The following is a 27974-nucleotide window of genomic DNA, read 5'->3' on the forward strand; positions in this document are numbered from 1 at the left end:
TTTAAGAAAAAATTAATTTTTCATCTCAAAATAAAAATGAATTTGAAGAGGCAAGAAATTCATTATTAGAATATATAATTTCTTTTGAAGAGAGGAGGGGGGAGGGGGGATTATTCATCTGACATTGCCCTTTGACCCAACCAGAATCAAACCCCTATCTCTTTGCTTAAGTGGATAGCATCTAAACATGTACGATCCAATTTCAATTAGAGATAGTTTTTCATAAAGATGAAATCTACATCAGGCTAGTCTTAAACTAAAGATAAAGTAGGCTGGATAGAATCAGTTCATGTTCATTCCAACTTTAACCCAACCACCAATTACTTTTGGTAAATCTCCCATTTCAATAGAATAGGTCTAAGTCTAGCTAGCTTGCAATCATATATTAACTTTAACTGTAGTAAAAGTTCTCGTGATTTTTCTTATAGTTTGTGAAAAGCCAAATAGAAATTACCATAGCTAGGTAGTAGCATCCTTTTTTTTTTACATTTCTTTCATATCATTAGTCCAAATATCCAAACAGAACATGAAGAGAGAATTGCTCGGCAGACGTAATAGATCTCTCTCTCTCTCTCTCTCTCTCTCTCTCTCTCTCTTCTAATATTTATGGGTTATGTTCGCATTTCTCAAAGATGCAAGCAAAGAAAATTATGCAAGTAAACCTACTTCAACTATGACAAATTCGTCAATCAGTTTTCTCTGCATCCTCATCAAGAAGATGCAAGTAACGATATTCATCACAGAATTCTTCACTGGTCTCTCTTGTTTCACCAGACAACAAACCCAAACGCTGCTTACAAACTTTATCGTAGGCTTCGATATTTAGACCTGAAGCCAAGAACAGTTCTAACTCACTGAAGAAACGCTCTGTGTATCCCAGAAGAAATGGCCTAGCAGCATCAGAAAGTAAGCCCCTGAACTCTTCGCGCTTCTGCTCAGGCATGGCCTTGATGCCCTCCTGTTCTTCTCTGCAATAATTAATCGATTGATGATAGTTTGATGATAGTGAGTATACAAGCAATAAAAATAGGGAATCCAAACTGAAAAACCTCCATGAGAAAACAGAGAAAACTGCTGGTATATCTTTATTTCCATCGGCAAACTAATATGAGAGATGTGGCAACATTGAAGCTTATCATTGACTAATAATTCCCCCCTTCCCCTCACTCCCACCCCCCACCCTTCTCCTCCTCCCTGAGCAGTCTGCTAAAAGAGAAAAAAGATAAAAGATTAAAAAAAAAAAAAAACACCACTGATCCAGAAGGTAATTCACCTGAAATGAAATGAGATCTACTGCAATTTATGAGGTGTGATCAAGAAAAGGTGAATTTTGTATTCGAACAGACATGGGGCGGAAGAAAGTATTGAGGCTCATAATACTATAAGGATACCACCCAAAAGATGGCAGATCATAAGAGGCCAATAACATAGGTATTCTGGTTCAGGAAAATAAAAACTGTAGCCTGACAGAAATAGGTTCTGTACACATGATCTCCAAATTAGCGGATCAAGAGAGGAATGAGATAGCAATGTAATATGTAAATCCCCTTACAGAGTACTTTACAAATCATTTTCAATGGTAGATTGTTCAAGTGTGGAAGATCACATTTGGTTTTCTAAATAAAGTTTCTTCTGAAGGTTCAGAGTCATTGAATTTTCCAACAAGGAATTTCTTAAATTTTTGTACCAATTGGTACTGCATGTAATATTATACCTTAGTTCTGCCAAGGAAAATTGATTAGTCAATGCAATATAATTTGGCAGGGCCTCAGGTTTGCCATGCTTACCGAGTTACCATAGCTTCCCATGGAAAATCAATCTTAACTGACGGTTGGATCTATGATTTTAAGATCGCATAGTATGGAAATGAAAAATATTTACTAGTTGGTACATGGATGAACAGCTGAAGCATTTATTTGCCCTTTCAATACCATGGCTCATTGTTATATGGAAATGAAAAACATTTGCTACTTGGTACATGGCTGAACAGCTGAAGCATTTATCTGCCCTTTCAATAGCAATGGCTTGTTGTAATGGATTTTGAGGAGCAGTTGCGGATGCATGAGATCAGTATTACAGAAATTCAAGATACACTTCACCAATAAATAAATATTTATTGGGAAAAACTAAGTGCAATTAAATACTAATACTTTATGAAAGAAACTCTATTTTTTCTACTTCAACAGTCTTGATTGAGAGCATAAGAACCAGAACTCAATGATAGCTTCATGTCCAGAGGAAATTGAGGAATTTACCTTCTCAAGAAAGACTCGATGACACCATGAATATGATGCAGAATGATGTCAACGTTCTCCTCCTACATGCAACAGAGATTGCTTCTTGATGAAATAGGTGTGTGACCAATATGACATATGATGAGATAAGCATGCTACAACAGAGTTATCCAGATGTTTTCTTAGGGAAATTCAGGAACAAATGAAACTACAAAAAGCAACCCACATATCTCAGTCCACTGGGAGATTTATTCAGCATGAAGATGAAGCATCGCTTATAGGATGAATAACCTCAAATGTAGGGGTACAAGAATAATACAATGGCAATTAACTTCAAATTTCTGCATTCTAAATAATTATGGATGTGGTGAAATGTCATACCTACAAAGTTTTGCCAGAACATAATTTCCCCAGTTGCTGCTTGTATATACATTATGGTATTAATTTAACCCGATGCCCCAATATTGAAGAAATTGTACAAGAAAATACTAGACTTCCATTTCTATTGTTATGATTAGTTTGAAATATCGTAATATGATGATTCTAGCTTAATCAGTTGTGAAGCATTTGTTGGTTATTTGCACTGGTTAACTTTTTCTTTTAGAACTGTAATCACTAACCAATTACTGCAGGATTTTAAATATTTGGAAGCATGGGTTTAACATATTCAGCCCCCTCCCTTCCCTCCCCAGCTTGCCTGCCAAAATGAAAAAAGTTGTGCATCTATTGCTTTCTTGAGTGAAGAGGGACTGTACCCCAAGAGCTATTAAATTCTAGGCAGGCTGATACATTCACCTCTTTGTCTAGACTCTTTTCCATGTTTGGAGGACCATCGATGCATGCTCCTTTACGGCACAAGTTTAAAATACACAAAAAATACCTCTTGCAAATCAGGCAATAGTCCAGCAGTTGCACACCTCCTCCATTTGGAGGAAATTCCAGGTACAGATCTTGGGAGGTTCCCCAATTGTTTGACCTGGGAAAATTATCCCATCATTTCTTTGAATGATTGGTGGTGTCCACACTACCATTCTCGATATACATGTTAAATGGACTTTGCTTTCCTAGTAATTTCGCCCCAGTTTATTAAATTGACATCAACTTTAGAGCCCGTTCTAGATATTTCTCAAGATTCAATAGGATTATACCATCAATCCATAGATTCGACCCCAAACAGATGAGACAGGTGCAGTTAGATTAGCACCTTTAGCACCTAAAGAAACAAAGATGGAAGCAACAAGCCCTAAAATATACCTGTGTAAGAGTCTGAATTTCCCTTCTCAACCAGTTTTGAAGCCAGATGTTTTTCTGACGATATTTATGGCGCTTCCAATATTGTTGCACATCAAATATATTGTTTGCGATTCCTGGTCCAATTTGTTATCTTACAACATAAACCAAAATGCAAATGAAACGAACCAAATAAAATAGTAGTGTACAAATGAATAAGAAAACGAACAGGGAGGCAACAGATACACATACTTATGTAATGTATCTGTGTATATGTAAATATGTGTTCTGTGTATGAACACCATACCTGCCTCACGTTTATAAAATTGCCGTCTGAACTCATGAACATTTGAAAGATGACTGCATATTATGAACAAATATAATATTAATATAATGACTACAATACAAGGAAACAGAAATGGACCTTTCAATTGCTAACCAGCAAAGAAAGAGAATGGTTAAAGATCATCCACAAACCTCTTTCTATGATCCTGGTTTACATAATGCCGCTGAAAGGATTCACCATCAAAACAATGGACTATAGAAAAGTTTTCTGTCTGCACGTTTTATAACAAGAATGGTAAAAGTCATAATTACATACGGACATCACTACTGTATATCTATCAGCATGGACTAGGTATCTAAGTATCATATTAGTAATAAATCAGGTCATGGTGATTCGTGTTTGTGGAAAAAATTCTAAAATACACAGGCAACAATTACTCACTCTGTCTATGAGTAATGAAGAAACTAGTGTTAAATTGTATCCTTTCCAGATTTCTCTCCATCAAAGAGATGCATTCTTGACCAACAATTTCCTTTGGTACTAAAAGTACCACATAATATAGTGTATGTTATCAAGAAATTTACTTGTAGAATGCTAGTATTCTTGCTTGTATATGTCCTTGTTGGAGGACATATTATTTTTAACCGTTAGCCACAATCAATAACGGATGAATCATATTTAATCACAAAAGGTGCAAGTCATCACTATCAGCTGACCTTGCAAAGAGGACATCTGATTGAAGATATTGGCTGGGAATGCTTGTTAGCCACCAATCTTAACCACTGAGCAATACACTGGTAGCAAAATGCATCTGTGAAGTGGCAAGAAAGTCAAAAAACAGTAAAGATAAGCTTTATAGTATATTGGAATATAGCTATTTCATACTTAAATGGAAATGAAGCTTTCGACCATTAAAGAATTTACTTTCTGAGAAACAATAGAAGGAAACGTAGGGATTAACATGTCCTAACACTTCAGAATATAGATTTTCCTTCTGAAGAATACTAAACAATATTCGATGCCCATATATTTTTTACTGCTAGTGCTAACCAATTCCGCTATATCTACAGTTGTGGATTTATTTTTTTTTATTTCCTAAAGGGATACTTTAGTCACTTCACTGCATACAAAATACTCAAACCAAACATTACATCACAAGCAACAAAAATTTTTAAGCCATCATGTTGTCCCTCAATGATATACTAAATACTTCATACATTTCAATATACTCTACACAAAGGTAAGCAAGACGGAAAAGCAAAATTTTCCTTGCTGTGTTACAGATTAGCAATTTGGCCTTAACATGAGAAGTATATTCTAACAATCTTAGCTTTCCCTTAACATCATGGCTGGTCAGGAAAGAATAGGAATCAAATTACCAACAATGAAGATGATCCAATTGTAAGCAAGGCCTTAAGCTATTACTGCATCATGGGTTTGTCTATAAGGTTGAAAAATCAGTAATTACGCATGACTACTGAATAGTAATTATTTTGCCTTCCGTTTCTCATTTTCTTTGAATATTTCTCTACATCTATTATCCTCCTGATCACTACCACCAATTCTCTCACTCATTTACTTCCAGTGTTGCAGATAAAAGACGTTTCAGTATCTATAAAACTCAGTGTCAAAACCATGCTATTCTGACTGTTTAACTAGGCTCTGGCAATATAGATTTTCACTTATCTCTACGTACCACAGAACATCATTTCATTAACTCTTTTTCCTTATTTCTAGCTTCAAGGAAGCTACCTTCTTGTTGCAACTCTTCTCTGACTTCCCTCTGATCTTCTCTGATGAATTTAAACCAATTCTGTTTATAGAATTCTTCATATATTTTCTCCTAAAGCTGCCTGCAGAAAAACTTTTACTAGCATATTGTGCTCTAATTTGAATGGAAGTGCCCACCAGTTCAAACATTTGGCCAAACTCAACTTAAAGACCTAGCGAACAAGATGCAAGAATTTATCTCAAGTGGCCTTAGAACAAAGATATTGTAGATCTTTCGGTGCACCGACACTACACTAGCCTTCTCGACCTCATTATCCTAATTGATTACCTTTATTTTCTTTCCATTCTGATAGTTTCTTTGTATGAAACTATATGGTAGGACAATAATACTGCTTCTTTTTACTCCCTTTTCCATTATTTCAAAAAATAACACCATGCCCTGAGTAAATCTGAGGGCCATTATCAAGAACGCACAAGAAATTCTCTTGATGACACTGCTTTGACATGTAGAACCAATTTGGCTCTAAAAAGAGTTTAAAGCATCCAGTAATATCATCATTTCTCCTAATATATGTAATCAAACTTTCATATTTCGGTTTCATTTAACCTACTATAAAGCATGCTTTGTTCCTGTTACATTACTTTTGGAACAAGGAGCAAGCTTTGTGCCATCTTGAATAGATGAAGAGAAGAAAGGGGATTTGGCTTGTAAATAAGGTTTTCCTCATATCCAAAAGAGGCTAACCAAAACTATCGGCATGCTGATTTAATAGGTAGGCTTCTGATCTCATGATTCATGAGGAATTTTGTTGAAACATTTATCCTTCCTCTTCAACAGATTACTAGATTCCCCTCAGTTAATATTGCAGAATAACTCTATAGGAATACAAAAGAAACTCCATATAACCCTCCCCTGACATTGTCCAGAGATCTCAGTCTCTATACCCAATGACATTATCTCTATATTTATAACTTAACCAGCAATCCTATTCATGGCTATATATGCTAGCATATATATGAAAGTATAACCCTGCAAAAATTTGAGAACATTACGACTTGCTGGGCAGCCCACAACCAATTGTCACCTTCTGCAGTTCTGCAAATTGGTTGGGCAACAAAGGAGCTTGCAACGGAACCTAGAGATCCAGTTACCTGAACAGCCAAATCTTAACTTATTTAATTACATAGTACACATAGTACAAGTTCAACTCCTTAATTTTTCCTTGCTTCCTTACTGAAAGAGCTCAAATTCTTCATGAATGGCTGGGTTCATTTGCAGCCTTCCATATTATGGTTTCATCAATCTTATTTTCTCCTTGTTGTAAACCTTACAAGGACAAACACTTACACAGTTCTGGAAAACTTACAAGATATGTCTGCAAATTACCAATATTAAGTTACTAGGCAAACAAATATTATATTTTCAAACCAACAGGATAACAAAATCTTCTACAGCTCCTAGTGAATTGGTTAACAACAAAAGAAAATAAGAAAGAAAAAGAAATTAAAAAAAAAAAGGTGAGGAAGATGAAGTTCATAAGATTCAAGGACAAGAACTACAGCAAAGCATATTCATTCCTTGATGCGCTTGCATGTCAATTGCCACATTCTTAATTAACTATCATGCAATCTTCAGTTAACCCTGGATGCAAAGGTTCGCATATAGTGATTCATCGCATCTTTTTGATATATCAAAGATCATTTGTTCACCAAAATCGAAAAAGGTAGTAGTAATTGAGATTATTTGAAGAAACTCAACCCAACACAGGAGGTAATTAGAGGCACATGCAGTAAACCCAAAAAATTAAAAAGAAAAGTAGCAGGAAGGTAGGAAAAGACCTATTAGATTGGATAGAGGCAGGAAATCGAGGCAAGATGGAGAGACTTACGGAAACATTGATCTAAATAGGCCTCATCCTTCACGGGTTCAAGACATATCGGACAATCTTTGCGGCTGCCGGACGAGGAGGCCATCCGGAGAGAGAGAGAGAGACAGCATCAAAATCTCAGGAGAAGGGCAGGTTAAACATCGGCCGGTGGCAGTGGATCCGGCGACGAAGTAAGCCGAATACCACCCAAAATAAGCCCAATATGGGCCATTCTGGTGTCTTATTATGGGCTTAGATAATGTGCGTCACGACCCATGATTTTATCTTAAAAAATAACGAAATATACTATTTAGATTTTTTAGCCTTCTATAAATACTCAATATCTATCCAGTATATAGCCGATGTGGAACTAAACACACGCCTATACAGATTTTCACAGATTAGGCACTAACATGCTTTTTATATGAAATTGTCTAAGATTTATGTGCTTATTTATGGTCTATGCTTTTTCATTAAATTATTTAAAATTTATTTGCTATACTATTTGTTTAATCTAAGAAAATTCTTGAATTTTCACTAAAATGGCTTCATTATGACAATAATTAAAATTCACTTTCTATATAATATTTTTTGATTTAAATATTTTAAATTTTGCTATAAACAATAAATTATAATAAATTTAGACTATGGAAGATGTGGGACCCTTATTTTACATTCCTAGATTTCTCCTTTAGAAGTCCAACTACATTGCAATTCATCTTCTATTAGTTTGAGGCTTTTACTGGAATATAATTGGATTCTTTTTGGAAATGAAAATTTAAAAATTCTACCACTTTATATAGTTTAAGAATGTGTTCGTCTCATTTGAGGGTGCCAACTACTGCCCAAGTGTTTTAAGGACTTGAATGCAAGGCCTACCCTCGCTCTAATTTTGGCTAGAATTTGTATCCTGAGGAGGAGATAGATGTGTCCTTGGCCTATTTCCATGACACCCAAGGACTTTTATAAGCTCTTAGATAATTTCCAGGCTATCAAAGTTCCAACATGTAATAAAGGACAAATAAGAGAGCTGTGGCCAATGATCAATCTCTCTTCTTTACACGCTATTCTCCAACTGTAGAATCCATTATTGTTCAGAAATAGGCATAGTCTGCATGCATTTCTTGTTGAAATTCAAATAAAAGTTGACCCAACCTGACCCCACCCTATTATTGCTTGTACATGTACTAGTGGGCATGGTGATGACCACTATCATAACACCAATTAGAGAACTTATGCGAGAGTAGTACTTGTATCGTGGCCCTCTTTATGCTAGTAGCAAAAAAATAAGAAATTTGAGACTTGTATGTCCACATGAGCCATTTAATGTAATTTTTTTTTCTTTTTACGAAACAAAATATGATAAAAAAAATAAGAGGCATTGGTAGCTATGATTCAAGTTTGGATTATTCGAAGCCACAACAATGTGGCAATAGATGAGGAATAAAAGAGAGACAAAAAAATATATCCCCTATTTGCAATAACATATGATCATTAATGTATAATTTCATAACCTAACCCATATTCTGAAGTCAATTTAAGTTTTAGTTTGCAACCTTTGCAAAACTAAGAGGTAAAAGAAAAAATTGATAAAAAATGAAGAGATTTCCTCCAGAGGGGGGATAAAAGCTGTAATGGAGTTCATTGATTAGCAAGTTGGGATGGAGTTGATTGCATGGGTCTAGAGGGGGGCCCTTAAAACCCTACCCAACCCAACATATTCTGTGTCTATTTTGTACATACCTCAACTTGTAAATATTATCATCAATCAAAACAAGCCGGATGGATAGTCCCTCCATTTTTAATCAAAAAAACCTTTGCAAACTAAAGTGTGCATAAAGAAATGCATAAATATGAAATTAAACAAGGGACTAAATTTTAAATAGCATAACATGTTCAGATTAATGGCATGGTAAACTTGTCGTGAAGTCAATTGAGATGGCATACTAAATCCTAAAGATTATTCAATACCAAAGGTGGGCAGACACAAAGGATTTTTCCCCACCGGCATTAGTCATAAAAAACCGAACCAGTGACCAACCCGGCCATGAACCTAACCCATTAGGTCATGATCCAACCATCTGGTCAATCGGTCGGACTAGATTATAATTAAAAATAATAAATTTAGAATATTAAATACTACTTTCAAACACATTGATCTACGTGATACACCATTCTTCTATTGCAGCACAAGTAGAAAAAAATCATGATTCATTTAATTTTCAGAAATACAAGTAAAGTTGTATATATGTAGGAAAATATATAAAATGTATTGACATCTTTTTTTATATTTTAAATGGTAAAGTATTAAAGTATCGAAATGCATAAATTAATATACATATATTTTCTTTAATTTTGCATCAAGACATCCTCTCGATAACATAGACATAGTTGGTCATTTCATAAACTATCAAGACCTAATTGTTGTAATGGTGGTTAAGAGGTTATTGTACAAACCAATAGTCATGGGTTTGATATCTGATTCAATTGCCTTTTTTCCAAAAATTTTCTTTACTGGTTCACTGCATGCCACCCATCCAGAACAAGGAGAGGTTCTGATCTTTAAATTCCAACTCCAAGATGCTGAGCTTGGAATTTTTAAATCAAAGGATCCCAATTCCTACAGAGCAACCTTTTTTTCCAAGAAATAAGATCAAATCAGACTGAAAGGCAAACAGAGATCACCTTAAGATTTCATCAACACTATTCTTATTTGAGTCACATTTTATCAGCATTTCAAGCTTCTCACAAGAAAATGTCTGCCGACATTTACACTCCGGATTATCGTGTCCATCTCACAGCATGCAAGGCCGAGACATCAAACTCGAAGCTGCCATCAGGCTAACCAGCAGCTGCTAGTGATTTTGGCTTCATAGGGACAAAGTTGCAACCTGACAACCATATAACCAAGGTCCTACCTAAGATATGTTCATGCCAAGCCAACAAACCATTGATATGCACAGCAACCAATTTCAACCAACAAACACTCCACTTTATGATCTGAAAAAAGTTCATACAAAATTATTTTCTTCATGTTGCTACAAATTAAAATTGATGGAGCAAAATTAATATAAAAAAGGGGGAAAAAGGTAGATGCAACACCTCACCAGGAGATTCAAAAGCAGAAGGCTTAGCTGCAATACAGACTTTCCAAAAATCCTGCTGCTGTATACAATTCTCAGTCCTATATAGAGATTGATGCCATTTATCTAATAAAAAATCGCAGACATCAACTTTTCTATTTACAAAGTTAATTTTGTTGATCACCTATGCTTCTATATTTGCTATATTTGTAGCCTGTATCAACAATTCTCATAACAATCCGGCATTGGCCCTCAAGAATGATATGCCACCACCCACAAGAGGCTTCAACCCGGGAAACCTGGAAAGGTTTCCATTAAGCACTTTCTCGCAGTACTGCGATGCAAAATTAATCTGCAATGATGAGCTTAGCACCTTTACGAATCCAGCTTTACCCTGGTGTTGCCCAAAGCAGAAGCATTTTGATAGATCATGGATTCCCGTTCCAAAAAGAGCGCATACAGCAGCTCATTCCATGCATCAGGGACCCCCGGTAAGCACCAGTGACTGCAGTCCTGCCTGTGGAGAGGGGCAGGACCTGATGGACCAAGGTAAAATATGGATAAATGGCCATCTCTCCTTCGAGCAGTCATCTGGGTGACATTCAGCACATCCAACTCTAGCACCCGAGTCCCAGCAAAATTCTCCGAAGTCGCATTTCTAAATGGTTTCAGCAGATGATCCCAGTCTTTCAGGGACATTGGCGAAGAACTCAACTCTGGAAATTTCTCCAAGTGACAGCTTCCTCCTGTCTTCCAGTCTCCACCTCTGTGAAATAAAATACATAAGCAAACAAAAAGTTTATATGGGAACACTGAATCTGTTCCGCATACATGTGCCTGCTAAACTTAATTTTTTTCATGAGAACAAATAGTCTAATTAACTGAGAACTTGGTTTAGAAAGCTGCTGCAATTTGATAAACTGGATATATCAGCAGAAAAATACAGCATCAATTCGTTATTTAAATAGTTTGACCTATTCTACAGGTCTCAATTACCCAAATAAAGAACTGCAGTGAAATGTAGTGTCCTATAGGTAATTTATATCCACTGATTTAGAGACTTTCAAACAACCATGGCACTTGAAAAATTATTTGAGGAGACGAAAGCCCTGACAGACAAATTGAATGATGAAAAAATGGATATATGATGGAGAATTATAAGCACAAGTCAATGAACGCTTCCAAAATAAAATTTAAAGGGAGAAGAAACCTGAAATAATCAGGTACACAAACCTGAAATGGACAGGAGCATACGTGCGGAAGATGACCTGGGTCTTGTTCCTATTGACCTCTCGGTCAATCCAGTCAAACAATGTCTTTATGGCTCTTTGATATGCAGTATCCACACTCATGTTCATCTTTACCTCCTCTCCTTCTTGGAAATAACACCCTCTGAATATAGAAAAAAAGATTCCAGAAGTCAAGCCCATTGATACTATTTTCCACTTCCACTTATTAAAGAAGGAACACACTTTTTATCCAGTGAAAATGAGGGAAAGGAAATGATAATGGTGGCTTCAATCTGTTGATCCTCACATAATCCAGCCCCATTACTTACCACATTCACTCCTTTCCCTCAGTTTCCTATTTACTGAAACATGGCCTTAGTGGCCCCATCACAATACATTATGAAGAATCTACAAAAGGGAATGCAGTTGTAAGTTGTAACCATGCAATTACCCTCTGACAGTCTTCTCATAGTTCCACCAGTGCCCGGTGTTAAAGATCAGCACATCAGCATCCCTCCACTGGGTGGACATCCAATCCATGATGTCCAATTTAAGCGTGGTCTTCACCTTCTCCATCACTCCAGCTGGGGGGCGGCTCTGGAGCACCAAAAATGGGGCTCTATAATACTCCACAGTGCAGTTGTAGTCCCTGAATCTGAAAACCAAGAAACCCTTGTGCTTCGTAATTGGGCTGCCATTCACTTCGTAGATCGAGCTCTTGTCAGGAACAGCCATAGAAAGCATGCAGAGAAGAGACTCCCATTGGTTCCTCCCAATTGAGTCACCCACAAATACCAGTCGTCTGTTTCGTAGCTTCTCAAGCATCTTCTTGGCATCGAATCTTCAGCAAAAGAATAGAAGGAAAAAGATTAGGAAATGCAAATCATATCTTCAGCACTTTTCTAAAACTAATTGAGAAAGCAAAGTTCATAAATTGTGTTTATTGCACCAATGCCTCTCCTTGTTTTGCTTAAATTATTAAATACTACCCCTTCAATGAAACGGAAATATTAAACCAACATATTAAAATAAATAAAGAATGTTAAAAAATGATTGAAATAGGGTACCTTGATAATGCTACAAATTTGTGGATTTGTTCTTAAAACGAGAGAAGATACAGTTAAAGTTAAAGAGCAATGTACTAATTGCTCGCTTCCAAAATGTAAACCCTTATCACTGTCTACGAATAACCTAATTTTACTATGCTACACCCAGAAATATCACAGAAAAAGATGGATTGTTATCTGATGCATAAGTCTAAAGAGAAGCAGCAATCACATAACCTACTTTTTTTCCAAGAGTATTTCAATTGGAAAGGGATCTCTGTCGTAAGAGGACAAATTAAACAGTGAACAGGAGCAAAGGCTACCCACAAACATCCAAAAGTTCACGAGCAAAGGCATCCAACCACATTAGAAAATAGGAGAGTATTATAGCTGAAACCCAGCTCACATGATGGGGTGGGACTCAAAAAAAAGAGGAACTAATGAAAGCTGACCCATCCACCATGGGTGATCATTACAAGGAGTGTTAGTAACAATTGCTATTGGACATTAAGCCAAAACAAACAGAAAAATAATCATTAAAGAGAAGACTCACAGACTTAAAGGGGAAAAAAATGGAGAAAATGCAAAATTTCAAAAACTAAAAGTATGAAATATGATCAAACAGACCCACATATGTCCAAAGAAATTTGGAAGTCTCAAGATTCCACAAATATGTCCAAAGAACAAAAGCAGACCCCAGATAGAAGGGAACCAGGACATGGTTATCAAATTAACTATCCACCTCCACCTTTGGGAGTGTAACATTAATGTTATACCCACCGACAGTCAGCGGAAGCATTTAAAAAGCAGAGCTAGACTTCCCAAACGCCTTTAAAATCCATGTTCAAAAAAAAAGGGGGAAAACTTGATCTAAAAATACGATCTACATAAATATAAGTAACATTTTGAACAATCGCAAGATTTGAAAGATCCGTCTGCATAGAAACAGCGAAATGGAATCGGAATAGCAGGAATAGGGAGGAAGACTAAGTAAGCCAAGAAATATATTAAAAATATAGTATTTTGAGTAGTAATAATGAATTGCAGCATTGAGAGAATTTAAAATAACAAAGAAGGAGAAGAAGAGCAGCTTGATTAATTAGAAACTTTTAAAATTTTAATAGAACCTGCTGAGAGAATAAAATCAAGACTTTCAAAGAATGTAAGGTGGAATCATGAATCCCAAATACCCTTTCTTTTGGTGGAAGAATCCCACAATCCTTTCAATCAATTATAAAAGCAACAACTTGTAATAAAAGAACAGAACAAGTTTGAAACAATTCAGTAATTTATTTTTTTTAAAGAAAGGTATACAAATAAAAGAAGAATCTTTGAACCAGGATTTCAAATTTAAAACACAAGAACAGTCCAACAACCCCAGCAAAATGAAAATTAAAATCCAAAGGAACAACCTAATCACAAGCTATATGTCCCCAAACCATACACCAAGCACAAAAAAAAGGGAAAAAAACATTTTTTTGAACCGGAAATGAAGAGGTAGATCACCAAAACCTCGTCCCCTGCCCAAAAGCTCAGAATCTAATTCCAAAAAAAGAAAAGAAAAGAAGGGAGAGAAAAAAGAGAGCTTTAGAACAACAGAACAAACAAAAAGAGATAAAAAAGAGAGAGAAAGGTAGAGAGAATTTGGAGAGGAATAGGATTAGAACCTGGGTAGATCGCACCGCGCCGGCTGCCACCGCCACTTGGTGTAGAACCGATCCCTCCTCCCATTCTCCGAGCACCGAAACCCCTCATCCAAGAACCCGCAATCCCTGGACTCATAAAGCGGATACCTTTCGTCCCAAACCCACTCCCCCTCGAACCAATCGCACTCCCCTCCTCCTTCTCCTCCTCCTCCGCCGCCGCCGCTCCGGCCAATCTCCACCCCCAGTCCCCAGACTCCCTTCACTCCACCGCCGCCGGCGCCAGCAGCCGCCCGGACGGGCCATACCAGGCCGCCGCGGCTCGAGTAGAAGTAGAAGATAAGAAGCAAGAAGACGGCGGTGAAGGCGAGGAAGCCGAGCACACCCACCTGCTCGAAGGGCTTCACACGCCGCCGGAGCGCCTCCATGCCGCGGCCACCCTCCTCCACCCCGCCGCCGTCCCTCCTCTTCGCCGGCGATCTCGGCATCGGCGGCGACACGTTCCTCGTCGACAAGGCCGAGACAGAGACCGAGATCATCACCATTAAAAGAGCCTCCTTTTTCCCTTCTCCACGAACTTTTCCTTTTATAGCTAATACTCGTGAAGAACAGCTTTTGAAGAGCGATGGAATATATGGAACGAAATTATCGATAGATTTAAAGTTGGAAAAGGCATCAGCAAGAAGGAAGCAATGGAAAAGGAAATCGGTGAATTTTAAAATATTTTTAAATTTAAAACCTAGAATCGTAATTTACTATTACTTGGGTTTGAGAACTGAATCGAAGAGAAAAAGAAAAAAAAAATGCCTAGTATAACGAGTAAGGGGTAGGAGGGAGGAAGAGAGGGGATGGCGAAACGCGAGGAAGCGAAAGGGAAAGTAAAATTTCTTTCCTTCTTTCTTCTTATTTATTCAGATTTGCATCATTTATTAACTAAGTAGTGGCATTTTGGAGGCAGGGCAGTGAGTGGTTTTAAGGCCTTTTAGAGAGAGAAAAGGTGGGGGGGACTGGGAGTTCCACTTTACTGTGAGAGAGAGAAGGTGATGAGTAAAAAAACAGTAAATAGAAATGATAAAAAGAGAATTCAAGAATCTTGTCTCTCTTTTTTTTTCTTTTTGCTCTGGACTGTTAATTTAGTAACTGTTCCTAGGCGAAGAAATAAGAATAAAACAAGTAGTGAAATAAATAAAATAATAAGATAATAGAGAAGAGTCAGATATTTTGATTAAGTTTTTGGGGTTAAAGTAGGATGACACCGAGACGAAATCTAGGCTGATGCGGTGCTGTCGGAAGGGAGGAGGATGATGATAGGTTAGTGTAACGCTCCCGGGCACGGCAAAAGCGACGCAAAAGTTGACCCGTGTCACGTTCGTACGGTCTCCATCGGCCTCAGTTTAATATCGTGAAATTTATGTGTTTTTCTTTTAATCAAGATGGGCGAGAGAGAGAGGGTGGGTGGAAGACGTGGGGACGAGGTGGGGGGATTTCGGTCCGAGGACGTGGGTACGTGGGTGAATGCCGCCAACTGACGTGTGCGATTTGTGGGGGGCATGAACGCGCGTTACATTATCAATCACCAAAATTAATATTGTCTACAAGATTAGTTGAATATTAAACAAAGTTTAAATTATAATTATAACAGTTTCTAGTCTGGAAAGAGTAATAGTTAATGTTGTTGAAAAACTATTGTCTAGAAACTGCTGCATTATTACTTTATAATAGTATTATAAAAAATAATTTATTAAAATAAATTCGAAAGATTGAAAAGAGCTTGTCTGGATCAAGTCGTGTGGCATACACTGTCCTAAGAACGTGATTCACCTTCTACGTACGAGTTTGCAGCGATCTCGTTCTTAAGGTACAACAACCTGGCTCAGCCTGATCCTTCTCTAACGAGTATGATCGTTGGGAGACTTGATCCAACTGACTTCTTCAGTTGTCAAGAAAATAAAAAAATATAGAATTGGAAAGTTGAAAATAAAAGAACTTTGTCTGTGGAAGAAATTCTCGGAAGATAGAGTACTAGTGAGAGAGAGAATTGGATTGGATTAAGATTAATCCTGAAGGAGTCTATTTATAGACTCTATCTGGAAGACCGAAGAGACACAATGGTTCCGAAGATAAGTAATGTTTCGAATATGCCGTATCTTTTCGGAAGCTAACATTCTCTTCTGAAGAGTCACAACTCTTTTCGGAAGCCAACATTCTCTTCCAAAGAGTCACAACTCTTCTAAAAAAGGCGTCTCACAAAAGAGTATTTTAAAATATTTAAAACAATTAAAGGTTAGGGAATAAAAAAAATTAATTTTTTTAAAAAAATTAAAACTCCAACAATCCTCCCACAAAATATTTAAATTTTTGAAAAAAATAAAATATAATATCTAGGCAACTTGTATTATGCAATGAATGAGGTGTCCCGTAGAGTTGAACCTCACTTAATATTAAGGAACTATAGTGGATTAGACCTTGAACTAAGTCCTTTAACTCAAATTTCTGCTTATCACACACACAGTACGGATCAATTGGGTCTTTATGCGATTAGTGTCATTCAAAGGCTTTGTGTTAGTACCTTGATTTTTCACGAGAAGTTTATTAGGGTTAGCCCAAACCCCTAGCCGCAACATGTACGACACTTCTCAAGTAAGTCCTCCAAGGATATTTGTGACCTAATACCCTGCAGATTTCCTATCCTTAACTTATTAAGAATATAACTCAACCTTTTTCAATATATATTTTTGTCACTATAAGAGCACCCATCATAGAGATCGAAGGAGATATACTCCACAAAATGTGCTATGACACGATCACTCAATCAGTTTTATTTCTACCACATTTGAATCTCCTTCACGGAAGCTCTAATCACAAAGGTTGGGTATCCACTGTCGATAGTGGGCTTAAGCTCCATCCCCCTCAATGAATCTAGAACTCCACTCCTAGATAAACTCTTGGTTAAATTATCTGCCAAGTTTTTTTCAAAATTGATAAATTCCAAGAAAATGACATTACTATTTTTGAGTTGTCTTACAAATTTATGACGAATTCGGATACATCGGCTCATTTTTTTGTTATTACACTTTGATTTGTAAGGTTTTGAGTTAGATGCAATAAAGAATAATATTATCAATAAAATTAAACAACCACACTAAAAAATATAACAAGTAATGTAACTTTATAATTTCTATACGTTTTTCAAAGCAGTAGTGTATATTTTGGGAATAACTAATAATATGCATAGTTTTTAAAAGCAATAATAATTTTTGCACAGCTTTTACAAGTTTAAAAGTTTTCTGCATAAATTTTAAAGCTGTAGAAAATTCTGCACAGAAATCAAAGATTGCAAAAAATAAATTGTATAGACTTTAATGCTGTAGAAAATTTGTATGGATTTTAAAGCTGAAGTAATTTTCTACATGGATTTTTAATCTACAGAAAATTTTTGCACAGACTTTAAAGTTGCAGAAAAAAATCTGCAAATATTTTAAATCTGCAGAATTTTTATGTATGATTTTTAAAGTTGCAAAATATCTATTTGCACAATTTTCAGAGTAATATGATTTTCTAAAATGACTAATTTTTTTAAAGAAACTTTTTTTACAGCTTTCTAATTTTATACAATTAAACCAAATTTAGTCCTATGCAATTGAACTAAATTTGATAAACGATCTAATAGTAATTTCTAGTATGATCAAAATCACATTCTTAGACTATTGAAAAACTATTGCCTAGAAACTGCTATATCGTTATGTTATAATAGTATTATAAAAGAATAATTTACTAAAATAAATTTAAAAGATTGAAAAGAGCTTGCGTGGATCGAAGTGTGTGATATACATTGTCCTAAGAATGTGATTCGCCTCTACGTGCTGGTTTGTAGCGATCTCACCTTCAAGGTAGAACAACCTGACTCAGTCTGATCCTCTTCTAACGAGCATGATCGTTGGAAGGCTTGACTTAACTGACTCCTTCAATTGCCCAAAAAATAAAAGAATGTAGAAAGTAGAAAGTTAAAAATAAAATAACTCTGTCTATGAAAGAAACTCTCGGAAGACAGAATACTAGTGAGAGAGAGATTGGATTGGATTAGGATTAATCTTGAAGGAGTCTATTGATAGACTCTATCCGGAAGACCGAAGAGACGCGATTGTTCCGAAGATATTTAGTGTTTCGGAAACATCGTATCTTTTTGGAAGCCAACGTTCTCTTCCGAAGAGTCATAACTTTTTTCAAAAGTTCTCTTATGAAGGGTCACAACTCTTTTCGGAAGACAACATTCTCTTCCAAGTTACTTAAAAGTTATTTATTGTTTGGTAACTACATTTCTAAAGTGTTGTAAAACTTTAATATGTATTTATTAAGCAAACTGAGAAGGTACTTTTGGTTTGACAAAATGATCATAAAGGACATTACATAGTATTATATAGCAGAGCATAATAAAATATAATATATATCAATACATAAATTATAATATATTATAATATTACTATAATATATTATAAATATTATTCAAATATAGTTAATATAATATCGTATACTATAATATAATAATCTAACATAATTTGATATTATATAGCATAATATATCAATATATTATGATATAATATAATATAATATTTTTAATATAAAATATTATAATAATTATTATTATTTATTAATATTTATTAATATAATATTTTTAAAAAGTAATTTTGGAAAAAAAATATAAAGGCATACAATCATACTTGCAAAAGTTAGATTTTACGATTTTTTTTTCTTTCCAATATTTTTTTATTCATATTTTTTTTATACGCAATAAGATATTATATACTGGTTTAAATAAACCACTGAATTTCAAAAATTGCTGGATACTATCTACGAGCAATCCAACATGAAGAGAGATGCACCACTCTGACAACTTGCAAGGCCCTTATAAGCTAAGCTAGCACAATCTCATGATAACATCTATAATGTCCTGCCGCTTGAGATTCTTGAGCTTTAATTTTTTCTTTTTTTTGGCGAACAGGATCGCTCGTGCGTTGTGGAACAGGTATCTCATAATCATGAAGCTGACGTGGAGGCATCGTTGCCTATATAGTTTTCCTATATTGATCAGCACCATTGTAAGCTTTCTACTTAATTTGTTGGTTGATCGCTTCGCTGTAAATCTTTTCTTTTTTAAAAACAAAATCTTGAAAGTGCATTTGTGTGGCTTTGAATCTAAAAAGTAGCACAAAACATGTACCTATAACGATCCAGCCATCAATTGATGTAGCACTTTTGGCTATTGATGTATGTTCATGGGCTAGTCATTTGATGGGCGATAGACCACGAGATTTGTTATTAGATGGTTATATTTTATATTTTTGCTATTTTTTTCTAAATAATAATTTTCTTATCCAATGAACAATAATATCAGTCCCTACCCTTTTGATTTTCTGAAGCTGAATTTCAATGGCAGCATTTTAGAAGGCGGCGGTTAATGTGATATGGATTTTGTGATCAGAGATCAGAAGCTCAGGCTGATTGCAGCAGAGGGATGACATATTTTTGATGAGTCTGTCCTAGTGGCGGAACTGCGAGCGGCGTAGGAAGGCCTCGTTTATGCCAGAGTGCACTTGGGGGATCGGCAGATTCTGTTGGAGGGTGATTCGGCCACAGTGATTGAGTGGATCAGATGTGGGCATGCCAGGCTAGATCTACACCCTCTAGTTTGGTATATTTGTCACATGTTGGAGAGTCTCGACTCATTTGGGGTCGTACATGTACTTCGGAAGGTAAATAGTGCGGCAGACTAGGTCGGCTTCTTCGCAGCACATCATTCGAGGGCCTTCTCTTGGAATGGCACTAACTCCATTCCGCAGGGACTAGCCCATGTTTTGTGTTTTGATTTCTCATGGCGTACTTATACCAGAATGTCGTGAGACTCGGTGCACCCAAAAAAAAAAAAAAAAACAATAACATCTATAAATGCCCATTATAGACCATTATTTTTGTCATAACATTTAATTATATATGATTATTATAACAGCCGTTATTTTATACATGAATAAGTCAATCAAATTCTCAGGCAACCAATGGCACTCATTATTGTTTTAGTGATGGTTAACTACTTTAATTAAATATATCCACATGTTTTTATTATATAGTTTTTTTATGTTCATTCTTTTTGTAATTTCTATTGTACTCGTTTGTTTCTAGATCAGTGGATCTTACAACTTTTCAAACCAATATTACTCAAACCAAAATAATCTGTGAGCGTATGTATGAATATATATATATATATATATATATATATATGCGCGCGGTTTAACTACTTGCTCTTGATGGAATTTATTGAGCAAAACATTTTACGATTATTTAAATCCTTTTTTCTATTAGGAAACTTTAGGATAAAACCAAACCAATTCAACTTCAGTTGGATCCTAATGCTTGTTGGTTGGGTTCTAGAGTTTAAAGATTTGGTACTCGTCAGGATTTGACCACTTCATGGCTTGCCACTAATTTGGAACCAACAAGATGCAGTATGAGATACCTCAGCTCTCGCCCACGTCTCCCACCTACCTTTTTTTTTGAATTTTTTTTACCGTCATTCAACTTTTTGTTCTCCTGATGCGGTTGTGCTTGGTGTTTAGGAACCCATGAGCAATATTCCACAGAAAGCAAGGTGTCGGCAGGAACAAAGGAGGGTAGTCCCTCAGTGACCACCAACCGCGGTGGGTCCGGTAATCCTTAAAGCCCACCATTATGTTATCTATTGAAAGCCCACCAACCTCACCTTTGAATCATTCTCGAGGGAGAATGCGAAGGGAAAGCAAGAGATCTCTTTGCTCCATTGATTGGATAAATAGAATCCAATTAACTCCACCCCCATGTCACGCGTGCGCCTCCAAATAGGTGTTGCATGTACCCTGGACCCCACATCATTTGCATCTCACTCCATCCCTTTCTTTTTCTCCTGTCTCCTCTTTCTTCTTGTTCAAGACCATTGGCTTAGTTCTAATTCGAATGTCCAAATGTAGTTTTAAATTATAACAACTCAATATCTCACCCAAAATGACTGGCCGGAAGATATTATTTGAGTTGCTCGATCCTGTATAAGTACTCAAGATCTACCCATCAAATAACCGATGTGGGATTAAATACATGCCCGCACGGATCCTTACATAAACATTCCCTAGTTTTTTGATCATGCATCGCTTTATTTATTTTTACTATTATTGGTATCATGCTATCATCCTTATCGTTATTTGTTACTGTTATCTTGTTCTGATTCTTGTAGGCTTGAATTGTGAATATGAATATGAACAAAGAAAGGAGTCTGAGGAGTTATGAGGAAGACTGAGCCAAGGAAAGGGATGGGCCAAGTCTTTGCTCCCCTGTCAGAAATTGTCATTTCTTTTTGGAAGGCTGGAATTGGATTCTACAAGGATATAATTTATTTATGTGACTCAAGCTTAGATTATCTTATCTAATAACAAGTTATGGCCATGTCAAAATAAACATGACATCACTTCAACTTGAACTCTCTCTCTCTCTCTCTCTCTCTCTCTCTCTCTCTCTCTATATATATATATATATATATATAGCTGACAGGCAAGTCACACATTTCATAATATATCTAGTTCCATTGGCATATTCCTTTTCCCACCGAGATGGAAGAAACCACTGCTAGAGACCATCAGATTAGTTCTTCTTGTTCTTATTTTCTCCGTTTCTTTCCTTCATGTTCTTTTTTTTCTTCATTACCTTGAAATCTGCATCAATATAATAGGATACGATATTTGATTCATGATTACAATTGGATACCATATTTTCCCGTCTTCCCCACCAAATTTGCTCCACCTAAATAATTTTTTTTTCCAATAAAGTGATTGCTCTTTTTACCATTGAACTTTAGGATCAGGGTTGTATCTTTCGCACAAAAGGAGGATATACCTTTCTTTTCATATCCACCAGTGGATCATCCATTACATAGTTCTCAAAGCACTCCAAATACTATACTTCTGACCGGGCTACCTTCTATGCTGTTCAGTATTCCGGAGAGGTCCTTTGGACACATGAGGGGGCTCCCCTGCTTATGCTTTATCACTTTCTTTCACTTGATTCTGTAGGTTGCACTTATGCTAAAGTAGTGTGAGCAATTATTGTATCAAAAAAAAACAACTATAATTCATACACCTGCCCAGATCTCAAAATGACCGGCGGATGATCCAACAACGGATTCGTGTAGAGAAAGATGAATACTTCTTTTCACATGAAAATATACTCATGACCTTGAACTTTAGTATAGATGATACGACCTCCCGTGGTAGGGTTCAATTTTATAGGTATTAATCTTCGAACGTTTCGGTCTGCATTACTCAATTCTCTCGGTACCACAAGTTTTAGACTCGGTCTGCCTAGAGATTTGAGCTTTGGCCAACATGGAGGGGGTGAAGGCTTGTCCCCACCTTCAATGATAATACTATGGGGTTGGGGATGTGTTGCCCAGATAGAAAACCCAAGAGGGTGGGTGAATTGGGTTTTAAAATAATTATTACAATTAAATGGTTTGTGAAATACTAATTAATACCTTTTGCAAGTTGATTAATTAGATGCTATGTGCAGTGAATGAAATGAAAGTAAGAGACACAAAGGCAATCACAAACACAATGATTTTATAGTGGTTCGGAGCTAACCCTTGCTCCTACGTCCACTCCCCAAGCCTCACTTGGGAATTCACTATAACCCCTCGGATTACAGCCGGTTGTTTTACAAGCTCACAACCTAACTTGTTGTTTTTGCGAGATCACAACAAACTCGGTCGATTTTCCCAGGCTCACCGACTAGAACCACCCGATTGTTTTTCCAGGCTCACAATCAAACCCTTACACGTTGGTTTCAACCTAGGCTCACCAACAAACCTTTACACCCTTGATTCAATCCCCTGATTGAATCAAGTAAGGAACAAACGGTTTGAACAAAGACAAACAGAAAAAATAGAGTTTCTAAACAAGCAGATATACAACGATATAAATAAGAGAGAAGTTAAGAGCCCTCAAACAAATTTATGAAGATGTAAGGGAGGACTTCTGGAACTCGGGGTCTCCTCTTGAATGTCTTGAAGACTTGAAGACTTGAAGACTGAAGGAGACTCCTTTAATGCTGGGAAGAGTTGGTTGAATGGAGTTAATGGCCCTCTTCCTTCTTTTCCTTTGAAATCTTTTGGTAGATGAAGATTTCTTGTTTTCTTTGAATGGAATGTCGCTTCACTACTTTGCTACAGTTCTCTGTGGCTATTTAAGCCATTCCCCACGGAAACTAGCCGTTAGACACAATCTTCTAGCCGTTCTGCACATTCTGCACATCCTGACAATGTTTCCGTTGGGATCGGAGTCGACTCGCGCGATCTGGAGTCGACTCGGCTGCAGCAGGAGTCGACTCATGCTTTTCTGGAGTCGGCTCGGCAACTGTTCCGGATTTGAATTAAAGTGCTCTTCTCGACTGGGAGTCGACTCGACTTAACCCGGAGTCGACTCCTCAAAGTCTGGAGCTGACCTGACACTTTTGGAGTCGACTCATTCCAAGGAATCCATAGATGTATTCTTCAACTTTGCTCACTCGAGTCGACTCGGAAATTCTGGGAGTCGACTCGGCGCTCAGAGTTCGAACTTTCGATCTTCTGTCTTTTGACTCGTGCCGTCCTAGAGTCGACTCGAACTGTTTCGGAGTCGACTCGGCTCTCAGTATCCAAAAAACAGTCTTCTGTCTTTTTTGGGGTAGCGCTGCCTTGGAGTCGACTCGGACTTTGCGGGAGTCGACTCGGCTCTCAGTGTCCAAAAGTTGCTCTCTGACTTTTGCCTTGTATCACACTGGGAGTCGACTCTCGCTTCCTTTGGAGTCGACCTGCCAACTATCGAAGTCGACTCGAGTTCCTCAGGAGTCGACTCGGCTCTCAGGGTCCAAAATAACTTCTCTGTCTTTCTGTCTGTAACTCCCTGGAGTCGACTCGTGCTACCCTGGAGTCGACTCGGCAGTATCGGAGTCGACTCGCGTTCTTCAGGAGTCGACTCGTTGACAGTTTTGAGTTGGATCTTTCTGTTCGTCTGTCTGTTCTCAGTCGGAGGTCGACTTGTAATGTATAGGAGTCGACTCGAGCCTGTGCCAGTGCTTCTGATACGCTTGGAGTCGACTCGTAATCTCCCGGAGTCGACTCGAGTCTCAGACTTCCGGTTCATATTGACTTCTTAACTTATCCAAAATGTCTTGAACCAAATCTAGAGACACTTAACCATAAATTTACAAGAATTTCACTGAAACACTAGATTGAATTCATTAGTAAACATAAGATATACTCAAATGCTTTGAGCTCATCAAAATAAAATAGGGTTATAATCAATCACTCCACAATCTCCCTCTTTTTGATGATGACAAAACATTGAGTATATGTAAAGTGAATTGCTCAACAAACAAGGAGATTTATAGTAAAATTTTAAAATGAATTCAAGTGTCTAGTTATTTTAATTTATCCAAAACTAAAAGGTGTGAAACAGTAAATTTTGAAGTTAAAGCTCCTCCTTTCATTTGGAATTATATAAGCCTTCATGTCATGCAATCAATTGTTTGGCTTATATATATTTAATGATTTTGCTTTCTTAAAAATTCAGATTCTCCCCCTTAACACATGCATTCAACTTTGTTTTGATTCTCAGAATTTTCTTTTAGTGCATTGAAGCTTTTGAACTTAAATTTTTGGTTTTTAGAGGAAAAATCTGCCAATTTGTTCTTGAGTATGATTCAGCTAATCTCCGAATATCCCTTGAATAGATTCTGGAGATTACTCCGTTAGGAGCCCCAACAGAGAGATAATGAGCCTCGAGGTATCGAATCCACTAAGAACAATTATTGTGTGTTTTAAAAGTTTGCTTTTTATTGATTTCATTGATTCCCTTTACATGTCTATTCAATATATTTTCTTTCCCTTTTTGTCATCATAGCAAAAAGGAAGAAAGCACACCACACAAGCAATTAGAGATTAAATTTGCACAGTATTGAAGAAAATTGTCTACTCATTGTATTGATGTATATGTAGTACACTTGTGAATACAAAGAGTAAAGCAATAAATACATGTCAAAATGAAACAACAGGCTAGGGTTTCTTCGAGGAGGATGTGGCTCCCTTGGTCAGTCTTGATTGTTCCATGAGTAGACTGACCCCATCAGTGACGTTCCCTAGCTGTGTGATGATCGCCGAGGTGGCCCTACTGTTCATCGTGGGAAAGCTCAGTCAGAGTCTCCTGGAGTTTGTCCAACTTGGCGATCAACACATTCGCCAGTCGCTCGGCCCCCTGACTCTGAGTGCCCATGTCATGTCGGATGTCATCTCACATCTTCCGTGTGTTGCTTGTGACATCGCTCATGTTGGAGAATTGGGCTTGTATAAGGCTTCTGACATTGAAGATCTCCTCCCTCAGATGAGCCATCATCTCGGTCACGGCTGATAAGGAGGGAACTAATGCAGAAGAGGGGGCAGTGGCTGGACCTCGGAGCTCCCTCAGTAGGTCGTCCCGAAGATTCCGTACAATCTCCTGCCGCAACTCCCGGAGCTGCTCAGGAGAGATCCGGACCTCTGTCGGCTGAGTGGGTGGTGCTGAAGAGGAGGGTCCGGCTGAGGTGGATGGTGCTGAGGTGGAGGGATAGGTGGAAAAGTCAGAATCAGGATCAGGACTGGGGGAGCGTCTAGTAGTAGGTGTGGAAGAGGATTTCCTGACCCAGACTCCCTCTACCTTATCAAAACCCATCCTGTGAAGGATTCCCTTACCCATGGCGATCTGTGTATCGCAGTGCGCGAGAGGGTTCCCCCTCAGAAATGGGGATCTCAGACTCCCTAAAAATCAAAGTGTATAGCATCCCATATGGAAGGGTGAGCCTAGGTTTGTCTACTGGCTCACATAGGTATTTGTAGAGTATCTTGGGAAAGTTAATAGGGGTGTCTTGAAGAATATAATACATGAGGGCTAGGTCCCTCTCGGACACAAAGTCAAAACAGCCGGTTTTAGGAAATAGGGTCCTGGATATAATACTCAGGAGGAGCTGCATCTCAACAGAAAGTGAATTAGCGGACACCTCATCTAGTGGGGACTGGGGTGGACTCCCTAATATGGCCGTAAGGCCTCAGTCCTATCGTCCGGGTGTGTAGGAAATACCCCTACTTGGGGAAGATGTAGGATTTGTGCTATAAAATCCTCAGAAAGGAATAGAGGGACACTCGCTACGGTTCCCTGTATTCCACTATTGCCCCTAGACACAGTCCCATAGAACTCCCTGACTAGCCCTAGGTAAGTGGGGAGATCTAGTGAGCAAAAGAACTCTAGTCCTTGGGCCCTCAACCTATCTCCTATAGTGGAAGCCTTCCCGGGAGAGATAGTCGAAGTTGACATATCTTCCGGTGGAGACCGCCTTCCCGGCGCTACGGGCGCGAGGGAACCGGCCTCGGCGGAGAACGAACCGGAGGTTGTGCCTCACGGGATCGTTCCGAGCCTTGGACCGTCGCTCGGCGCCGCTCGCGGGTTGGGGCCTCTTCCGGCTGGGACAACCATCTTACGGGGCATGTTTGACCTAGGGATGGGGTAAAACCCTAATGGACGGAAGAACCTCGACGGAAAAACCCTAACGGAGGTCGGAGACGATGTCGGAGACGGCTCTAGGGTTTTGTGAACAGTGGAGGCGGTGAATAGAAGTGTTGGATTAAACGCTTGGATTAGGTTAAAACCTCGGATCCCGACCGTGAGTCGACTCCAGTAAGTCGCGAGTCGACTCGACCTCGAGTCGACTCCAAAATATGCGCGAGTCGACTCCCCCTATGCTCCCATCGACCTCGAGTCGACTCCCATCTGTGTGCGAGTCGACTCCACCTCATGAGCTGGTGCAAAAATAAAACTGCTCTCCCAAGTGCAGGAGAATCGCACAAGTAATATAACTCGGGAGTCCGAGGTCGATTCCTCAGGGAACGATCTATGGATTCTTAGCGTATCTTTCGATGTAATTTTTAGTTGATCTTTAGAAATTAAAAACAGAGAATAATATGTGATTAAACAACGTTCAAGAATATAGAGAAGGCTAGGGATCCGGAATCCTCCTTAACAATATTACTTTCAATAAATAAACTCGGCGATTCTTGATTAAAGATTAATAAGATAGAGTAGTTCTAATCATGGAGTATACAATCTGAAAACATGAATTCAACATCTAAGTATTTATCGTGCCGGTTACGTCTACGACAAATCAAAAATCGAAACAATCCATGCATCTATATATATATAAACCATAAAAGATCTATCAAATAAATATTCAAGAATTCAAAACATACCATAGATATAAAACAATTAGAATAAAAAGATTAGAGATATACTTGATGAAAGCAACATGACAAGGATTCATCCATCACCCTTTGCCAAAAGGACTTTAGCCTTCCATTAAAAACATCAACATCCCTCCCTTACTCACTCTCTATTTTTTTTTCTTCTTTTTATTTTCGGAAACAGGGCATCCCCTGTTTCCTTTCTTTCTTTTTTTTCGTTTTGAAACCTCTGCCAGCAGGCCCGACGCCCTCCTCTGTTTCTCCTCTTCGATGGCCCCCCCCCCTCTTTCGGATCAGAGGTCTCCTCAT

General features: G+C 37.7%; 2 protein-coding genes across 4 annotated transcripts; both read right to left on the reverse strand.

Annotated features, from left to right (window-relative positions):
* Nucleotides 1-648: 648 nt before the first annotated feature.
* LOC103708012 lies at nt 649-7567 on the reverse strand. The gene is made up of 7 exons (XM_008792764.3): nt 7371-7567; nt 4467-4561; nt 3942-4021; nt 3772-3824; nt 3489-3601; nt 2256-2317; nt 649-968 (listed from the first exon to the last, which is right to left on the reverse strand). The coding sequence occupies exons 1-7, from the start codon at nt 7453-7455 to the stop codon at nt 686-688; spliced, it is 771 nt and encodes a 256-aa protein (XP_008790986.1). The 5' UTR covers nt 7456-7567; the 3' UTR covers nt 649-685.
* A 2468-nt stretch (nt 7568-10035) lies between these two features.
* Nucleotides 10036-15263, reverse strand: LOC103708010 (protein trichome birefringence-like 10). 3 transcript variants are annotated; one of them, XR_003385900.2, is made up of 5 exons: nt 14375-15263; nt 12113-12502; nt 11666-11824; nt 10457-11198; nt 10036-10349 (listed from the first exon to the last, which is right to left on the reverse strand). XR_003385900.2 is itself a non-coding variant. In XM_008792762.4 (4 exons), exons 1-4 carry the CDS (start codon nt 14893-14895, stop codon nt 10808-10810), a joined length of 1461 nt encoding a protein of 486 aa, XP_008790984.1. In that variant the 5' UTR covers nt 14896-15263; the 3' UTR covers nt 10036-10807. The 3 variants fall into 3 exon arrangements, 1 of the variants encoding a protein (XP_008790984.1); XR_003385899.2 differs by having other exon boundaries at nt 10452-11198; XM_008792762.4 differs by having other exon boundaries at nt 10036-11198.
* Between the last annotated feature and the right edge of the window lie 12711 nt (nt 15264-27974).

The sequence above is a fragment of the Phoenix dactylifera genome, chromosome 3 (assembly GCF_009389715.1).
Source record: "Phoenix dactylifera cultivar Barhee BC4 chromosome 3, palm_55x_up_171113_PBpolish2nd_filt_p, whole genome shotgun sequence".
In the NCBI taxonomy this organism is placed as follows: Eukaryota; Viridiplantae; Streptophyta; class Magnoliopsida; order Arecales; family Arecaceae; genus Phoenix; species Phoenix dactylifera.